General features: G+C 41.3%; 1 protein-coding gene across 8 annotated transcripts in view; it reads right to left on the bottom strand.

Moving 5' to 3' along the window:
• The window catches only part of CACNA2D1 (calcium voltage-gated channel auxiliary subunit alpha2delta 1), a 642,096-nt gene that overhangs the window by 135,009 nt on the left and 492,540 nt on the right, over positions 1–14,547 (bottom strand). For all 8 annotated transcript variants that reach the window (XM_053252730.1, XM_053252724.1, XM_053252726.1 and 5 more), the window contains one exon: positions 548–706. In XM_053252730.1, the coding sequence (XP_053108705.1) occupies positions 548–706 (159 nt within the window). The remainder of the gene's footprint in view (positions 1–547; positions 707–14,547) is intronic.

Here is a 14,547-nt window from a genome sequence, read left to right as displayed (position 1 = left end):
GCAGCTTCCTCCTCCCACAATCAGTACTAAAATTAAACTGAACTGCCACAGCAAAAGATTATTATTCCAAATGAGCTTTTTGTCAATATGGGGAGGAACAGTGGGCAGCAGTATGACTCACAAGCAACCTTATCCCTTTTAAACTCACCAATCCATTTAAATTGCTTTATTACAAATACCTATTTCTGCTTGACAGTATATTTAGAAAGCAATTTTCTTAGATGTGAAGAAATAACTCTTAACACCACATAAGGATGACTAAAATATCTGCCAACTACAGTGCTGCGCACTTATGTTTATTACAAGACATTTAGAACTATTTAAAACAATTTGGAATCAGAGGGAATTGAAAAGGCAAGGTTGCTTTGCTGAAGTCGTAAATGTACATGTGGAAGCCACCATTAATCTTTATCTTGTTGTTAATGCACATTCTGGAGCTACTTTTTCTTCCAAACGTATCCAAAGTGTGACCATCTACCCGCCAAAAAGACTGCTTCGCCATAGAACCACCAGATGAACTTAGAAAGTGCAACTTCCTAATACTTACGTTTAGCAGCTGTTCAAAGGCATAACTAAAGCCTTTTTTGTAATCAGTGATTCCTTTTGCATTGATTTTATAGACAGCTTCTTTCAGCTTCTTCTTGTTTCTTACGTTTGCTTGTACAAGATGATTGAAGCAACTGACGTTTTGTGCGTTGTCATTGAACTGGAGAAATGGGAGGAGGTAAAAACAACAACCCAAAAGGCACTTAGTAATGCATTACCAGATAAAAGCTTCCAGGATAATATAGAAGAGACCTTGAATGCTCAGGGAAACAATATCAACCAAATAAGTGACTCAAGTGTATGCTAGCTGGACCTAAAGATCTGCTCAAGATCATGTGCTATTTGCTAGTTCGCTGAAATTTTAGACGACATTTCTTTGAACAACTGACCCATGTGCTATGCTGCAAGCTACTCCTGAAATGTCCCTCAGCTTCAAAAACGGTTTGTGTGTAGCATGGGGGAATGGGCTGCTGTTCAAGAGAGACAGAAAAAGACCCACTGGGCTAAGACACAGTCAGATGGTTGTGCCCTGATCTGTATCTGCTACATGAATTCAAGTGTTGAGGCTAAAACTACGGAGGAAATGCAAATCCCTGTGACCAGCTATCCCATCTTTTTCTTTGGTTAAGAAAAGCTGGGGGAAGGCGAGTGGGGGAAGCCAGGGGATCAGGGCTGAACTGGGGAAGATGGAGCTTAATCATTCCCCTCATGTCCTTTCCCTGAATGAAATCATCCCCTCGGATCAGCAATTAGCTTCAGAGGGTTGATTTAGTTGATTTAAATCAGGGATGATGTGCCTAGAAAACAATTAACTCACCCCCAGTGCCATGGACTTGATACAAATTGAGACTCACTTACTGCTTTTAACTGGGACAGCCAATCTCAGTTCTGTTGTATCATGCATTGTTTCGCCTTCAGTTATATACACTTTGCAAAAGTATTAACAAATGCATCATGATTTACGATATCAATCCTCCCTTCAGAACAAGCAGCCCGATGTAGCACTGAATTAAATTCGTGCATGATCTGGTGGTCAGGAATAAGTTGATTGACATTCCTTGGGAATGTAACGAATAACGAGACTAGTTTTCTGATAGCTAAAACAATCAGGTTAACATCACCCCCAGCGGACGTGTTATGTAGTTGATAGATCCAAGGTTCTGAAGGTCAGTGAATTACTGACAGTTGTGGCTGTAGGGAGGGAATACAGTTCAGGGTTATATTTAATTAACTTGAGCTGCAATAAGCTAAAAAAAACCTGAGCTAACAGAAGGACTTCAATATATAAAAACTACACTGTCTAGTCCTTCCTCTAGTACAGTTGTAATCATATCACAACTAAAATAATTCAGCAGCCACACCACACTGACAATATGACATTATGCCATAGTCATTTAGAGAAGCACTTGGAGCAGGCTATGTCTTGAATTCTCCATTGTTTTGTTCAAGAATAGGACCTTGTCACATGTTACATCACCCGACTACATACAATACCTTACCAGCCCATACCAAGTGCGTGCCCATCAGGATTTCTTCCATGGATGTCCTGACATGTTCCCATGGAGTGGGCTATGCAATGGCTGCAGAAAGTGGTCACTGGGAAGAACAGCCCACCCCTACACTATAAAGAAATGTGCTGTGAGGGCACTGGGACATCCATGGAAGACGTCTCAATGGGCATGCTCTCCATGCATTCCCTTTCTAATCAAATGGGCTAGTAAGGTATTATCTAAACTGGCCCAAATTTTAACTTGGCAACCATGTTTTATACTTACTTGGGTGGCATATTTCTATTGGTTGCTCTGTTACCTGTGTGCATGTATAAAATCTTTACTTTTGTGGTCTGACAGGGACAGTCAGACACTTTCGGTATTACAACAATCAGGTTGTACAGACCAACTGTACATGGTCTCTTTAACATCGTTATCCTGAAAGGTGTTTCTGAAAGGATCCTTGGTCTGAGACTTGTGGTGTGTGTCTGGTGGCTTGGCAGTTCAGGGGGATTCATGAAACATGAGGAACCTTCAGCTGAGCAATAAGTAATCCCACTAGCCATGTTTTCATAAGCAAGCAAGGAGCACCACATTCTGCACCCACACACAACTAAATATAATGATACGTTTTAGGGTGTATTTACTGCATTGTATCCCATGCTTTCTCTAAGGAGAGCTGGTATGTCTGGATATGTTTCATTTTAACCTCTTGGTAGGAGTGTGTACGGAATTATTTTGGCGGTTCAGTCTGAATTTGAATTGAATTTGGACCAAACCATGGGTGTGTGAACCGGTTTGGTTGAACCAGCTCAACCAGTGAGAGTGGCTCCGGGGAGCGGTGAGAGGCACCTTTAAAATTAATTTAGTAGGTCCTTCTGTGGGCCGCACAGAATCTTCTACAGCAGAAAAAACAGTACAAAGTTCTGTAGAGGCCATGAAAGAGGCCTGGATAGGACTAATCCAGGCTACCAGATCCAGAGATTCAGCCATGTTTTGGCATCTTATAAAATATTCTCCCAGCTATGGACCAAATCAGCTGGATTATCATATTCACCCAGGGACCTGGGAGAAACATTTCTATGACCTATATAAAGACCCCACCGCTGACTGCAGAAGCTCCTCCAGTGCCACTGAGGACACTCCAGCATGGGCTCTGGTGTCTATTTCTGAAATCCACAGATGACCCCACCAATTATAGATCTATCAGTCTGCTCAATATTATTAGCAAACTCTATACAAGACACTTATATGGGAAATTTAGGGATTGGCTGGAGAATGAAAATCCCCTTGCTGAGGAACAAGCAGGCTTTAAGGAGGGATGCACCACCATTGATCAGTGCCTAGTACTATAGCACCTCATCGGGAAATACTCTCTCCAGGGTACCTCCCTATATGCTGCTTTCATTGATCTTAAGGCAGCATTCAACTCCATCTTACATGTCAAATTATGGGAGAAGCTGGAGGCCTCTTCTATTGACGTATGCTATTTCTCCTTCAAACCCTGCATCTAGACACTTCACTAAAGGTGAGATGTAGCCCACTTGGTCACCTGTTATAACACAGTGCTATATACACCTGTTATAACACAGTGCTGTTATAACACAGAAGGGCGTCAAACAAGGATGCAATCTGGCCCCTCTCTTATTCAATTTCTACATCAGTTCAATGGTGGCCAGCTTAGCAACACAGATTTCCACCCTCCAAAGCTCGCGGGGAGACATATTGCCATCCTACTATATGCAGATGATGCAGCCATCCTCTCAAGAACTCTCACTGGCCTTAGAAGTCCACTGAGAGCCTTGACGTTGCACTGCAAGGAAGACTGCCTGGAAATTAATTATCACGAAACTAAAATCATGGTTTTTGCTAGGAGACCCAAGATACACTCCTGGAGGATTGAGGGTCATAAGATCGAACAAGTGGCTCATTTCAAGTACCTGGAAGTAGTTTTTCAATCTGGAGGCTCTAGAAAAGCCCATGGAGAACACGTGTCCATCCTTCAGTTCACACGTATTAGAGGAGGCCACTATCTATCTGCAGCTCTTGAACTGTTTAAAGCCAAGTCATTAGCTCAATTCCACTATGGCGCTCAATTGGGTCCTTTCCCCAATGTTGTGACTCGGTAACGTGTACAATCTAAGTTCCTGAGGGCAGCGCTCCATGTACTGAGAAGTGTCTCCAATGCCACTCTACGTCTGGAGACAGGCCAGATCAAGATTGAGGCTAGGGTGTGGATGGCCACTCTTTGCTACTGGCTCAGACTATGCTTTGGTCTTGCCCCTGCTAACCCTTCACGATAACTACCAATCTAGTTGGGCTCAGTCAATCAAGGCAAATTTAGCGACCCTGGGCTTCTCCCCGCTGGCCCTGCTCAATATGGGCTATGATCAGGCAAAAGCAACCATCAAGCAGTACATTACGGACACTGAGTGCCAAACTGATCTCAGTAGTGTCCCAATATTCTACATCAGTGAGGGACTTAGATATACTGCCTCTCCTGCAGCATATCTTACCCAATTGGAGATCCCAAATCACAGAAGGGCGTTCACCTTGGCTCGCTGCCATGATCTCCCTTCAGCAGTGCTAGAGGGCTGGTATAGAAGGATCCCATTTGCTGAGCGACTATGCCCCTGCGGCTCAGGGCTAATTGAAACTACTGAGCATGTCCTCCTATACTGCTCATTTTATAGAGACATTCATGCTTCTCTCATTCTCAGATGGTTAAACAAGTTCCCGGGATGTACGAATCAATTCTACAGCTTCTGGCAACTCTCTGACACAAAGCCTTCCATCACATATAGTGCCAGATACTGTGCGGCTGTGATTGGCATTCATCGGATGATGATAGGCTGTGAGCCCTTTTAGCCTTCATCCGACTCCTGATGACGTTGGCCTGCCCATGTCTCCTCTCATAGTTTTTACTGCTTTAATTGTTTTTTATTGCATTTTAATTTTTAAACTGGATTTTACCATTTTATATTCTATCTTCTCTGTGCATTTTCTATAATAGATACAGTATTCTTTTTTTAAAGAAAGTTTTGATTTTTTAGTATTAATATATGTAATTTTTATCTATTTTAGCTTGTGTCTTTTAAAATTGCAATTATTTTTAATTTCAGCCTATTCACAATATTTTGCCTTGTACTTACAATCACCTTTATTTTTAACATGTAACTTATAATTTGTACCTTTTATTAGCCCTCTTAGTATCACTTTTTTAAAACTTGCAATTTTATGCTGGTCTTTGACCATAATAAAGATTGATTGATTGATTGATTGTAGGTCCTTAATGGCAGTACCACTGCTCCAGACAGCTTCTGAGTGCGGCAGCGCTCCCTCCAGTAGCTTGTGTGGTGGCAATACAGCTCTGGCACCCACCTGGACTCTGCACACGCAGAGGCCAGGTAAGTGCCGGGCTGAGCCGCCATGTGGGGGGAGTGTTGCCGCACCTGTCCTCACTGGCCCTTGAACCACCAATTGGTTCACTTCAACTTGGTTCGGTTTGAACTCAGACCAGAGAGGGTCTTGTGGTAGCAAGCATGACTTGTCGCCTTAGCTAAGCAGGGTCTACCCTGGTTGCATATGAATGGGAGACTAGAAGTGTGAGCACTGCAAGATATTCCCCTCAGAGGATGGAGCCACTCTGTGAAGAGCAGAAGGTTTCAAGTTCCCTCCCTGGCCTCTCCAAGACAGGGCTGAGAGAGATTCCTGCCTGCAACCTTGGAGATGCCACTGCCAGTCTGTGAAGACAATAATGGGCTAGACAGACCAATGGTCTGATTCAATATATGGCAGCATCCTATGTTCCTATGTTCCCTTCCTAAAAGGTAGTCCAGTTTTTGATCAAACTGCTCTAACTACACTAGTCAACAGTGGACCGGCTCAGATTGGACCATTTTTTGCACATTCCTACTTCTCAGGAAACCTATGATATACCTTAAGCACAGAGATTATGATTTGTCCAAGCATACCCCAAAATCCTGTGATCCACCTTCAGCTGTCTATCTCCTGCACTCTTTGGAACCGACTGGGTTATTCAAACTTATTTTCAAAAGATACCTTAACTCGCTTTCTTGCTATCAGCTAGCTTGTTCTTACAGACTTTTCCACAAGCGCCGATAATGCACAAAACCATATTGTTCTACCATGGTAATTCTATGTAACTGATACTTATAGAGATGCATTCAAAAAACTATAGGGTTCTGCCAAAATTCATAACACGCTCAGACTAGAGACTGCCTATTTTTACAAATGATGCATTTAGTGAAACAGGTGTTTGAAATTCGCTTTTTATACTGATGGATCCAAAGAGGTAACAGATATTTTGACACAACCATTAGTCTCTGAATGCAAGAATTTATCAAAATACAAATGAGACACTGAAATTGATTTTCGCCATCCTCATATGGATATCCAAAATGTCCTTCTGTAGAGCAAAATTGATTCACATATATCAATACAAACTGGAACAGAAAAGGCCTTAATGCTGTGATCCTACAGAGTTAGGTCTCAGGAAAACATAATAAATCTAGTAATACAACTTTACAAGTCCATTAGATCAGTCACAAACAAGCACTGCTTTTCAAACTTCAGCCACTAGGTGGCAGTCATGTAAAATGTTTATTTCAACTCCTGCTCTTAACTGTTTCTAGAAAAAGTTTTGTTACTTTTTTACTTGTGGCTTAGTTTGAGCCAAGGATCAAACAGGACATCTAAGCACATATAGACTGCATTTTGTCCACTACTAAGAAACCAGACACTCCACCTCTTTATAAGAGAACAGGAATCTGCCTTATATCAAGTCAGATGATTGCTCCATCAAGCTCAGTATGGTCTACACCTCCCCAGGAACCAAAATGGTTGCTCCAGCTGCATCCATCTTTTCTTTCTTGGCACCATCTCTGTGCAGTTTAAATAGCCCAGTGCATTACTGGCAGTCTTGCAAGAGCCTTCCCAGCCAACCCAATCTTGAGCTGCTTTTGCTGGCTGCTCCATCCCTAACCCTCCCAGTCACTTGGCAGTGACACTCTCATACAGGCTTTCCTGCCCCACTCGCTCTGTCATGCCCTGTGATAGGCCCGCCCACTGGTGAAAGTTGCACAGCCAGCATGCCCCTGCCGGATCCTTGCTTTGCTTTGGCGCTACCTTGCAATGACTTGGCACCCAGACAGATAGCATGCTTTTTCCATCAATAGAATTTACCTCAATAAAGGTTAACAAAATAGGGGTGTGCATAAACCATTTGATCCCAAACTGGTCTGCCTTGAAGCAGGCTGGTTTGACAGCTTGATGGCGAACCAGACTGGAGGCAGTCCAGCTCACGACTGAATCGAACCAAGCCCGGTCCATGGGCTTGTATGTCAGTTTCTTCTTTTTATCACATTCAGGCAATTACTACTTTTCATATTGATAACTATTGTACCAACATGGCTTCAATAGACCTATAAAATGAGACATGAATAAAATCATCCCCCAAACAACCACCCTTTTAGAGTGGTTTGGTACCCATTCCCTTTTGCTTTCGTATCTGTCTACAGTCCTGGCATAGTATCAGCAGAGCTTTGATTGGGACATATTTGTTTGTAATGGTACTGGAAGAACTTCACAGGTTTTGATATAACATCAGTATAACAGGCAGAGCACGCCATTCTAAACGCATCAGTGGTGCAGAAACCCTCTGAGATGTAAGATATCCTGAACAACTGAATGCAAAAGGTTTACTGTACTTAGATTTGTAATGCCTTCCAGCATATAACACAGATAAAAAGGGAAATCCTATCTGTTTAAATTAGTTCAAAAAGAGCATATTGCTACATCTAACTATCATTCTGGGAATACAGAAATTTAGAAAAAATATATAGCCAGCCTGTTGCCAGCCTAATCAGACTTTGCTGTGGCTGATTTTTCAATCTACCAAGGGTTGCTGATGTCTTGCTGCTGCTGCCACGGCTAAAGCAGCTTGGTGGCCCAGATGTATCTATACATATTAAATGAGCAGCAGCAAAACAGATCTAATTCCAAGAGGCTTTTCCTTGTTACTAAATCCAGCTTTGCAGTTGCCCTTTGTGTGTGCATGTCTGTGTGTTCAGTAATAGGATATTAAGGTTAATTCTTGAAAGTAGCTAAACGAGAATATTACATATTTCAAAAAAGAACAAAGAAAAAAAGAGAAACAGGAGGACGAGTTGGAGGAGTCACCAATATGCATTTAAGCAGCTATTCACTTGTAATTTATTTTTCCAGAGGACCCTAAGAGTACAATAGTGGGAACTGTGTCAATTCAGTTCAGACTCCAACATGCTGTTTTAAGGCATTCTAAATTAATGGAGTGTGAATGAGTATTGTTTCTATTGTATGTTTGGTATAAATATAACATTTAACGTATTACATTTTGATAAAAGAAACATAAAATGTTATATTTAAATTAAGATTTATTTAATACATGTATTTAACTGTTAGATCTGATATAAAAACTATTACAGCGTATATACTGTAATATGAATCAGGAAGTCTCCAGAGAAATCTTTCTTCTGCAATAAATGTACTAGGGGGCTTCATGAAACCACTTTCTTTGCTCCCTCAACTACAGTACTGGACTACTACTACTCACCTTCCAGTGGTGCTTTAAGGATTAATGAGATAATGTATGTGAAGCACTATAATAAAGCTAGGTGGTGTTATTACTGTGAATAATCTTACATTCTTGCTTTGGGGAAAAAACATTAAATGTTTAACACACAAATACAGCTTTGCATGGAAATCTATTCTAGAAAACTTGCTTCATTTAAAAACAAAATGCTTCAGAGAAACTGATATTGCCAATTAGAGGGCCATGTTTTAACACACCAGAAAGCTCTTTCAGAAGAAGTTAAAGAAGTTGGTTGTAAACCTGCAGACTGCATCTAATGAATAATTCCTATTATTTGCAGTAAGAATGTGTAGAATTGAGGTTCTGAATTATTGAAATGTGGCAATGTCAAGATAAGACTAAAAGCATTTTGCACAGTTGAGCTTATTTTTACATGCATTATAATAAATATCACATATCAAATATAAATCCATTAAATAAATTGCAATTCAAATATTATGGAGCATGAAGCCAAGTTTAGATATTTGATTAGATAACAACACCAAGGTGAACATTCACTGGTTAGATATGCCTTCCATGATTGTTCCATGAGGGGGAAATGGCAGTGTCACGGGAATGAAGAGTTGTGTCATGACGACCAATCCTGAGTAGTGACTCTGACCCGGAGTGGGTGGGGTCAGAAGTAGACCCCATTCCAGGCTCCAGCACTGGGCCAGAGGCTGAAAGAACCCTGAGACAGCACCTTAAGAGTCTGAGGCCCTTGAAATGGCGCCCTCTGAAGCCAACAGCCCTCCCACAATGTTGCACTCCTTGATATCTGCACACCAGTCCCAGCAATGGGCTAGGTTGGGTTAGACAGAAAAGAGTATGGGCCAGACTCCGGGCTAGAAGACTGCCCCTTTAAGGGATAGTACACATTACTACTATCTAAAAGGAGAATACTTCTTGCATAAACCTGGACTCACATTCTACAACCTGCCCTTACAGAACTCTCTAAAATTCAGCAGTAACTATTTGTAGGGCTTGTAACTAATACTTAAAGTGATGGAACATTCTTCTAGCAGGTATCCCCCACCCCCACCCCACAATATTCCATCATTCCCACTGGCTAGAAAGGGAGGGAAATGGATATTAACTCATGCCAATATCAGGGCAGGAGCTAGAACTGCCCTTCAGCTGGAGGATCAGAAGGCTGAAAGAACTGCCCTGTCCACATGCTCTGAGGCTGTGAGGTTACTTCCCAGCTGTATTCTACTGAGTTGCCCTGGGCACTGAGCTGTAGGAGGGGTATTGAGCATCTCAATCACACTCTCTTGCCCCACGTGAGAGAATTCTGTGAGGATGGGGTAGAGGGTCTGATGGATTAAATTCCAATCTCAGAGGCACAGATGCCTCTAAAAACCAGATGCAGGGGAGCAACACTGAAAAAACCACCGAGAAAGTCCTCTGTCTAGTGATCTTCGAGTATATTCCAGGATAAGATGGGCCCAGAAAGCAGAAACTCTGTGGCTGACCTAAAGCCTTGGGCAGGTTAATATGGGAGCAGGCAGCCCTCAAGGTAACCTAAGTTCAGATCATCTAGGGCTTTCAAGGCCAAAGCTTACTCTGTTCTATATGACACACACATAATCTACATCACATACACTCCACTAGTACATACAGATTTAGTAACAATTGACACCTCTCTCTCTCTCTCTAAAACTCAAAGCACTCTGGTTGGTTGGTTTTCATGGAATTATACTTCCCAAACTTTCCCCCTCCTAATGCAGCCTTCTTGCCCAAGTTAAAAAGAAAAATGGACACAGCTCAGAGTAACTTTGGGCATTACTTTGTGTTGGGGGAAGGCATGAACACTTCTACTTTGTTTCCACGTGCCTGAAGCTATGTTTCAGGGGGAGATGTGCAAACTGATTCTTCATCCAGAGCTTCTACCTCTGCCCGACACAAGCCCCATTTCAAAAGGTACACTAGCAGCACATAATCATGGATCACAATTTGTTTTCCAGCATCGAACTTAATACCAGGAGCCACTCACAATAATGCACTTTCAGTGTCCCTAAAGCAGGGATCCTCAACGTTGGGCCCCCAGATGTTATTGGACTTCAACTCCCATAATCCCCAACCGAAGGCCACTGGGGCTTGGGATTATGGGAGTTGAAGTCCACTAACATCTGGGGGCCCAACGCTGAGGATCCCTGCCCTAAAGCACACAAGAGTTTACTTTCATATACTTTCTGAATATTTTATTTCTGGTTCCAAATTGTAAACATGGAGAAACATTTCATGAAGTCTAAGTCATCTTAAACAGACCATGAGTTTGAGACCGTTTCCTACAAGTGTGGACATTTCTCCTTTTACCCTGTCTAGGCTCAACATTGAAGTGTATTTCTCTGGAAACCACAATTTAGCCTCAATCATAAACAAATTATACTCTCTCTGTCAACATGAGAAACCAAGTCTCTAAATCATAACATGCTGGGATTGAATTGCAGCCCCTCTCATCTACCACTTACAGCTATCAAAGCACATAACCGGATTAGTGGGAAAACAGCTGTATTGCGCATATATTTAAGCTCTTTTAAACAGCGGGTTTCCTTTCTGCAACAAAGCACACCACTTCAGAAAGTAGAATTGCAAATTCCAGGGGAAATTAGAACATATTAATCCTTGACAGTCTTTGCACGGTTTAAATACCTCCTTCAGCCCTTTCCTCCCTGGAAATAAACTGCTAGGGCTCACAAAAATATATAGGACTGAAGTGATTAATACTCTCCCATTCACCCCAACATTGTTCTCCAGGTATTTTGGTTAAACCTAGCATGGCAGAGGAAATCACTATCACTTAAGAGATGACTGATATGCATAAATCCCAGTTAGTCTGGTAAAAGCATGAATATTACAACCTTTTCTCTTCTCTTCACTCTCAGAGAATGGCATGTAATTACTTTGTGGCTCATTTCTACATGTTGGGAATATCTATGTAAATAATGTGGGCTATGGCCAATGTTTTGTATAATCCATTATTTAATACAAGTATAGAGAAAGCATGGAATTGAGTACTGAGTTTAGAATGCAGTCTCGGGAAGAATGCGTTTTATGACACTTAAAAAAGCAAAACAAAACATGGACACAGCTTAGGGCTGGAGTTTTGGAGACAAACAAATGGCCTACCAACTAAACAGGGATGGACAACAGCAGCTCAGTCAGTATCTAACAAAAAGAGTCAGGACAAGAGCCAGCTACTTTATAAGATCAGGTGGACTCCATTAGTCTCTTGTGTCAACTGATAAAGCTGGGACTGGAGCTGCAGTACCACCTTCTGGCCATCTATAGTGGTGGTGCTACAATACAGCAGAGAAAGGTCCAGCTGCATCCTCATCTTGCAACCTACCACAGTGGTAAAAAACATTACGCAAGGGCAGCTCGGGGGGGGGGCTTCCTCAAATTGGCTTGGCTTGCACTCCACCCCCACCCCACCCCCATTTCTATTTCAGAAATCTAATATATGGGACACATTTCACCCACCAATAAATACACGTTGACCCTTCTGTGTCCCACCTCATTCTTTTTCTGGTGCCGCCACTAATCAGAAGGCATTTGGGTCCCACTACCAGAGTTTCTGTTTTAGACCTCTTGTGCCTTACACAAAGTACAAATATTGGGTCAGGAGTGAATGACAACTGTTCATTTGAAGTAACATTTTTCTCACCTAGATACATTGACCATTGGGAAAGGAGAGGCCCTATGTATTTTACCAAGAAAAATGTAAATGTAAACCCACATATGTTCACAATTGGAACAAGACATGTATATTTTCGTACAATATATGTATTTGTCCAATTACAAATACATTTTGTATAAAGCCCTAAGAATCTCAACTTTAATTTAATTTAATTTAATTTAATTTAATTTAATTTAATTTAATTTAAGCTTTTAAAAGCAGGATTCTTGTTCTTTTGCCTGAAAATGTAGATATGGAACTGTGGTAAATTCCTGGAGAAAATCTGAAGCTCGGCTGGGGTGACAGAGGACCAGGAAGTACTTTTGGACCCTTCATAGTTTCTAACCTCAAACTATAACTATTAGGCACAGATTACTGTGTGCCGTATTGTACATATATATATATATATATGTACAAGTTTGCTTAATCTGAATTATGCATAGAGATTCTAGATTTCAGTTTTTCTTTGTACAGAATTAGGCATGAATTCTCTTAGTCCACCCAACCTCAGATGATTAGGAAGCAGTCCACCATTATTCTTGTTTGGGGGAGACCAAAAGATCACAGCATATTTGCCCCAAAAGTGCACACTGAGAAAGGACCTGAATGCACGTTATTTGAACCACATGGAATACAGAAAAACTTGACTTGATTTCAAGATGGTGGCATCTTGGGTCCAGTGGTAAGGAAGGAATTCATTTTTAGTGATGATCATCTTTCTGTTTGCTAACTCAGATAAGTCAAGTCAAGGTCAGCAGCACAGGAATTTCAGCAGTAACCTTGCTCCATGGCCTTACTTTGCAGGAGATTAGGATTGCCAGAAGCAATTCACTGTGCATGACAGAGGAGCATATGCACATCTTTCTCCTTCACCACACACTTAATAGAATGTATAAGACAGATGTCCATCACAAAGGTCCATAGGTGTATGTTCCCTAAGTCATGCTATCTTTCCTCTTCCTTTTTTAAAAATCAGAAATAATTGTGTGAATTGGGTTTCTGTGGATGGAGGAAAAATGCACACACTGGTCATCAACCATAAGAACAGGGATGCTCAACTTCGGCCCTCCTGCAGATGTTGGCCTACAACTCCCATAATCTCTGACTATCGGCCACTGTGGCTGGGGATTATGGGAGGGGGCAAAGTTGAGCAGGCCTGCACAAGAAGAAGAGCTTTTTCTTATGGTGCTCTTTTTATGTAACTCTGGCCAGGAGAGTCACATAAGGAGTCATCTACTAAGTCATCTTCTAAGCTCATTTATAGTCAGCTGGGGAAATCCCCCACAAACAATTATGTTGTACCAAACCTTTCAGCAGAGCTGAATGTTTTATTTCCACCATTGTTCTTATTATAATACTTGTATTAATGTTGTTGTGTTAATATTGCTGTTTGGTTATAATGGTTAAAGGTCTTCGGAATTTTACATATTTTTTCTAGGCAGTCTTGAATGCCTTTGCTGGATAAAACAAGTACACAAAATACATAGAATAACTGAGCAAGACTGATGAAGAAGTTGTCTGTCCGTGTATTCGATGATGCTGAATTTTCCCAATCAATCTTGCAAAATAAAAATAAAAGCTACCCTACAACCAAAATGACTCAGCCCAAGCTATTCTATTTTGGTTGCAATTGCCTGAAGAGGACCTCCTGGCACAGTCAAGTCTTGATTCTCTGTTTCTTGTTGAGCAAAGGGGGTAGGGGCGGGGGGGGGCAACACACAGAGATTCGCACTGAACGTCAGTCACCCATAACAACTCCAGCCATATAATATTTATGCAGTTATGCAAGTCTAAAGCTATATAGTATGCAAATTGATTTGTCATTGAATAATTTTCTCTAATTGTTTATGAACAGACAGCTTATTTTTCTGTGAGAGTTATGTGTAAAACCACTATAAAAGCTGCCATATGCTGCTGGCACCTATCTGTGGGATTTCCCCTCCCTCAAGAATTAATTCTTTGAGACAAAACCCTCCCTGACTTCCACAGCAAAGGATTCTTTAAAAGAAGACTATGACTCAGGAGCGATGAAAAATAAATAAATAAAAATACGGATGTACAGCAGGTCACATTTTCACTGCAGAGGGTAATGTAAAATGACTTCTGAGGGTTTTAAAATCATGCTAGAACAAGGAGCTTTAATAATGAAAGTCAAGGAGCACAGTGAAAAAATGGGACTACATCTAAATGTAAAGAAG

This window comes from Hemicordylus capensis, chromosome 5 (genome assembly GCF_027244095.1).
Source record: "Hemicordylus capensis ecotype Gifberg chromosome 5, rHemCap1.1.pri, whole genome shotgun sequence".
Taxonomy (NCBI): Eukaryota; Metazoa; Chordata; class Lepidosauria; order Squamata; family Cordylidae; genus Hemicordylus; species Hemicordylus capensis.
Note: the sequence above shows the minus strand (reverse complement) of the source record. Positions and strands in the feature narration are given on the sequence as shown.